At 42.1% G+C, this 5,696-nt stretch overlaps 1 protein-coding gene across 2 annotated transcripts; it reads left to right on the plus strand.

Annotated features, from left to right (window-relative positions):
- Positions 1-255: 255 nt before the first annotated feature.
- On the plus strand, positions 256-5,288 carry LOC114581527 (protein O-mannose kinase-like). Of its 2 annotated transcripts, none has more exons than XM_028701740.2 (3): positions 256-351; positions 1,936-2,243; positions 3,754-5,288. In XM_028701740.2, the coding sequence occupies exons 2-3, from the start codon at positions 1,962-1,964 to the stop codon at positions 4,522-4,524; spliced, it is 1,053 nt and encodes a 350-aa protein (XP_028557573.2). In that variant the 5' UTR covers positions 256-351; positions 1,936-1,961; the 3' UTR covers positions 4,525-5,288. The 2 variants fall into 2 exon arrangements, with proteins under 2 accessions (XP_028557573.2, XP_028557572.2); XM_028701739.2 differs by having other exon boundaries at positions 258-356.
- Positions 5,289-5,696: the final 408 nt, after the last annotated feature.

Below are 5,696 nucleotides of genomic sequence, written 5' to 3' on the forward strand. Positions count from 1 at the left end.
GAACTGCTAGGTTGGCAGGAGCAGGGACCGAGCAACAGGAGCTCACCCCAGAAATCAAGCAAAAGACACTTAATTCAAAGCACACCTCATGTTGCAGCCAATGTAAACCTGGTTATTTCCCTCACTGTTCCCCAGTAGCAATTGTTAAATGCAAGCACGATTTCTTCCCCATTCAACTCAATCTGTTTAGCTTTGCCCTTTCCCGAGACTGTGAAATGATGATTCCAAATTCAACTCTACCCTCTTATCTCTATGTGCAAAACAGGGAAGGCATCACGTGACTCGTGTCATGTGGTGTTGGCACTGTCATGGCGGCTGCCAGACGATGAGAATGATTCACTTTAGCCCAGGGTAAGGTAAGCGTCGTTTCTTTGAGCAGCAAGCTGCAGAGTTAGGCGCAACCGAAGTTGTTGCTGGATAGCAGAAATTATTGCGAGGTGATGCTGAGATCTTGAAACGATTTTCAGTCTTTTTCCCCTGGCTGGATCTGCTGCTTCCTCTTTGTTTGGAAGTATCCAAATTTTAACCTTATTCCAGGCATAGGCAAACTCCGGCCCTCCAGATGTTTGGGACTACAATTCCCATCATCCCTGACCACTGGTCCTGTTAGCTAGGGATGATGGGAATTGTAGTCTCAAACATCTGGAGGGCCGGAGTTTGTCTATGCCTGCTAATCGATCTACGAGAAGGCGGGCTTCCTATAATCAAGACATGAATGAAAAAGCCTGCAATACTTTAAACAAATGTTCAGTTGTTATTGTTGTTATACATTTATTTATACCCTTTCCCTTCTATTGGACTCAAGGCGGCTTACAGATAAAAATAAGAACAGAGTGGGGGGAATCATTAAAAATAATTAAACACTGGTATAATAAAAACTATATATAAAAGCATACAGATAATTACAAAAAAACACACAAACCGAATGTGGCACCAGCTCTTTCATTAAAAGTGTCAGTTCCCAAAAGCTTGTTAAAACACTGAACTAGAAAATCTGAAAATACATTTCTTGTGTTTTACTGTTTCCATTAGTTTAAGGCTGTGACTTTTTGCTATGCTATATGGCTGAAAATCTAGCTAGAACACTCAGGCAAAAAATGAGGCTGCTGGGATGAATTCAGGATTTACACACTCACTTGCACATTTTGAGGTGCAAGGCTATTTCTAATATTACAAAGCATAAGATATAATTGTGGGAGTTAATTTATGCCTCCTTTAGTTTTGTTATTTCAGTATCAATAATTACACATAAGTGGAGAAAAAGGAGAAAGCAAAACAGTCTTTGATTTAGAAAAAGGAAATTTATCAGAAGACTACTGTGGAATTTTTTAATATTCATTTTTAAAATTATATTATAAATACTTTCTTATTTAGTAGTTATCCTGCATTAAATTGATTATCACACATGATACATTACTTGTGTTTAAATATGAGATACTGTATTAGATTTTTTTAAAGTTTTATTACTTTTTATTATATTATTATATTATATTATTATATTTATATTAGTTTTTATTATTTTTAAAGTTTTATTACTTGTCTTATTACCAAGTGCTTTTGTGAAAACAAGTGATTCTTAAATTACTAGTATTTTTGGTCCAAACACTTATTGGTCCTAATGGCAATCCCTGAAAAGACTAGACTTCTTTCCTAGATCCAAATCATATTGGCCACTGCATGCTTTCTCTTTCTGTGTCTGTAAAGCTGTTTGCTGGATCTCAATCTATGGTAGGAAACCATCACAATGGTTAGCAGAGCTATGAATCTGCTAGTAGCATGTTTCATGTTTAATGCCTGTTTGTAGTATTGCTATGTAAAGTTAGGAGAGTTTGACTGTGTTGGAATCTCCCCCCGCCCTCTAGAAGTGTATCTCAACTGTCCCTCCCCCAGAATTGCTAAATTAAAGTAACAATTTATAACTCTAATGTCTTGCAGAAAATCTGAAAGATGACTGTTACAACATGGAGAAAAAAATGTGTGATACGAAAACTGATCTTACGCAAAAGCTGATCCCTCCCGTCTTGTATCTGATTTTGGCTGTGCTGCTTGTGAACTTGCTGCTCTATCAATATTTCAGCTACGTATATCCTTCCTATGGACAGGCCGACGTTGAACACGACTCTTGTCAGCACGGTTACTTCAGATTAGGAACAGTGAAGAACTGCTCACCATGGTTGTCTTGTGAAGCGCTGAAAAGAGAAGTCCGCAAACTGAAACGCATTGGTGAAGGAGCTGTGAAAAGGGTTGGTTTATCATAATGAATCTTGAATACAGTGGTACCTCAGGTTACATAGGCTTCAGGTTACATACGCTTCAGGTTACAGACTCCTCTAACCCAGAAATAGTGCTTCAGGTTAAGAACTTTGCTTCAGGATGAGAACAGAAATTGTGCTCTGGCGGCACGGCAGCAGCAGGAGGCCCCATTAGCTAAAGTGGTGCTTCAGGTTAAGAACACCTTCAGGTTAAGAATAGACCTCCGGAACGAATTAAGTACTTAACCCGAGGTACCACTGTATAATAAAAAATGTTGCTGTTTAAATTTGCCATTCACCTTTTTTCGTACCAGAGGGGGGGGGGGTGCCTTGACATATGCTTCAGAAAAAGTTCTAAATGACATTTTCAGCTGGGAGAAAGGCTGATAGGATTGTCAGGCTCCAGCCGTGGGGGCAAGCGGACTGGTTCTGGCTGGCTGCGAGCTCCTGTAAAGGAGGCAGCTGTACAGAGCTCATAGGCCAGCCAGGAAGAGAGCCAGTGTGGTGTAGTGGTTAAGAGCGGTAGTCTCATAATCTGGTGAACTGGGTTCGCGTCTCCGCTCCTCCACATGCAGCTGCTGGGTGACCTTGGGCCTGTCACACTTCTCTGAAGTCTCTCAGCCTCACTCACCTCACAGAGTGTTTGTTGTGGGGGAGGAAGGGAAGGGAGAATGTTAGTGGATTCTGAAGAAAAACAAGCTTTGGGCAATGGACACTTGACATAACTGGTCAAATATCCCGCTTGCCTGAATTTGACACCTGACCGAATTAACTCAGAGCTGTAACGAGGGTCATAAAAGGGAAACTTACCATGAACAACTGAGGGAAGGAAGGTGATGGATGTGAGTGGCTTTGATGTATGTTTCAGTGAATCTTAAATCTGTCATTGTTTATATGTGGATGCTGACAATCCCAGCTGAATCTACGTCTAGAAATACATATCGACAGTGGTACCTTGGTTTACAACCATAATCTGTTCCGGAGGTCTGTTTGTAAACCAAAACTGCTTGTAACCCAAGGCGCGCTTTCGCCAATGGCGCCTCCAAAAATTTTTTGTTCGTAATCCAGAATAATGGGTTGTAATCCAAAAAAAGGTTGCAAACTGAGACACGTACTTCCGGGTTTGACGTGTTTGTAAGACGTATGCAAACCAAGGTACCACTGTATTTCCTCATGTTGCAGGAGCACAACACCAAGTGAATGCTCACAGTTACGTTTGAGTGACTGTACATATTGACCTCTCTATTTCCAGACACTCTAGGATTTGTAAACATTACCAATTTTCAGATATTTCCTGTGACATAACTTGCTTTGTTGTGGCATAGACCTTGTATCTATCCATGTTTTTTGTCTGTGTGTGTGTGTGTTTAACACATAGGTTTGAATTTGCGTTTGTCAAGACTAAACTGTTGTCCCCCATATTGAAAAACAGCTTGGCTTTTACAAACTGCATTTCAGAGTTTGGATCTCCAAAGTTTGAACATTGTTCTCCTTGTTCTAGGTCTTCCTTTCTGAGTGGAAGGAAAACAAAGTCGCCCTTTCCCGGTTAACTGTGCCGGAACTTCAAGAGGACTTCATTCATGGCTTACAGATGCTGAAATCTCTACAAAGCAGACATGTGGTCAAGCTGATTGGCTATTGTGAGGAGGAGTTCACCGTTCTTACGGAGTACCACCCATTCGGCTCTCTGAAGAATCTGAACGAGATCTTGAACCTTCCAAAGTACAAGAGCTTCAACACATGGCACATCAGGCTCCAGCTTGCCATCGATTACGTGAGCATCCTCCATTACTTGCACAACAGTCCCCTGGGCACCCTTGTGATGTGTGACTCCAGCGACTTGGATAAAGTTCTTTCTCAGTACTTGCTGACCAGCAGCTTCCATGTTATTGTGAATGACTTGGATGCTTTGCCTCTTGTAGACAAGAATGCTGGCAAACTGATCAAATGTGGCCATCGGGAACTTCAGGGTGACTTTGTCGCTCCAGAACAGCTTTGGCCTCATGGAAATGAAATGGCCTTTGAAGACAGCCTCATGCCTCCTTATGATGAAATGACAGATATATGGAAAATCCCCGATGTTTCCAATTTTATCTTGGGGGATGTCGATGGGAGCGATCTTGTCAGGTTCCACCTCTTTGACATCCACGGGGCCTGCAAAAGGAGCCCAGCTGAAAGACCTTCTGCTCAGACTGTTTTGGACACATACAAGAAAGTGCTAGAGTCGCTTGTGAGAGAAACAGTTATGCCAAGGACAAGGGACATGTTATAAAACACACACACACACACACACACACACACACACACCTCATGGACATGCCTTGGTACATAGTTAGCACATTTGACTCTTCCCGATCTGAGAAGTAAATGGTGCTGGTGGAAACATAGGCATAATTAGAAAAACTCTAAAATGGCTTCTTAAAAATGACTCCCGATTGCACCTTCTGTGACAAATTGTTGAGAAAACTGGGGGGGAGGGGAATAGTATGTGTTGTGTGTGGTAAATTTCTGGATGAGTATTTCTTCCTAAATCAAGTTGGCATAGGCAGAATAGATGTAACTACAGTTGTACCTCGGGTTACAGACGCTTCAGGTTACAGACTCCGCTAACCCAGAAATACTACCTCGGGTTAAGAACTTTGCTTCAGGATGAGAACAGAAATCGTGCTCCGGCGGCACGGCAGGAGGCCCCATTACCTAAAGTGGTGCTTCAGGTTAAGAACAGTTTCAGGTTAAGAACGGACCTCCGGAACGAATTAAGTACTTAACCCGAGGTACCACTGTATATGACAGGAGATGTAATAGAAGTGTTAGTATTTCACGCCTCTGATGCTCCAGATGAGATTTGTGTAAACCACATGCCTGTCTGGGAAGAGTGTGGGAACGGAAGACAGTCTTATCTCTTCCGCTGTATGTCCTGTTGTACTGTACTTTTGCTTTTACTTGTTCCTGTTCTTCTCTCGGAGCTGGAGAGAGAGGTCGCCATGACTCCTTTGTCTGTACATAGTGTGTAAATAAATACATAGATTAGCTCTATGATCTCTCACGCTTCTTGCTGTGTTATGCTAGAAGATTAGTGTGCATATATCATTTGATATATGTCACTGAAGCGCGCTGGAGAAGAAGGGAAATGCCGTTTCCAGAGCTGCGCATACCGGAGGACGCGCAGAGTTTGGGGGCTGCAGGGGCACCCCAGAGCGTTTTCCAACAGTTCTTGTTCTCTTCGAATTATTGCCTACTTTGCTTTTCTTCTCCCCTCCCTTTCAGCATTTCTCGACTCCTATTTACCCCCATCTCCTCCAGCATAACAAAATTGCTCCTTGGAAGCTAATTCTATCCAACCTAACATTAAGGTGGCCCTGAGTACAGCTTGTACAGTTTCTTGTTATCAATACACATAGGCAAATAGATTACAGTGGTACCTCGAGTTAAGTACTTAATTTG

This window comes from Podarcis muralis, chromosome 13, assembly GCF_964188315.1.
Source record: "Podarcis muralis chromosome 13, rPodMur119.hap1.1, whole genome shotgun sequence".
Lineage (NCBI taxonomy): Eukaryota > Metazoa > Chordata > Lepidosauria > Squamata > Lacertidae > Podarcis > Podarcis muralis.

What these genes read in the sequence shown, in the direction of transcription:
- LOC114581527 (XM_028701740.2), top strand. Translation starts at nt 1,962, where the DNA reads ATGGAGAAAAAAATGTGTGATACGAAAACTGATCTTACGCAAAAGCTG. An exon ending in GTGAAGGAGCTGTGAAAAGG is followed by an intron (nt 2,244 to 3,753) that starts GTTGGTTTATCA and finishes TCCTTGTTCTAG; the next exon opens with GTCTTCCTTTCTGAGTGGAA.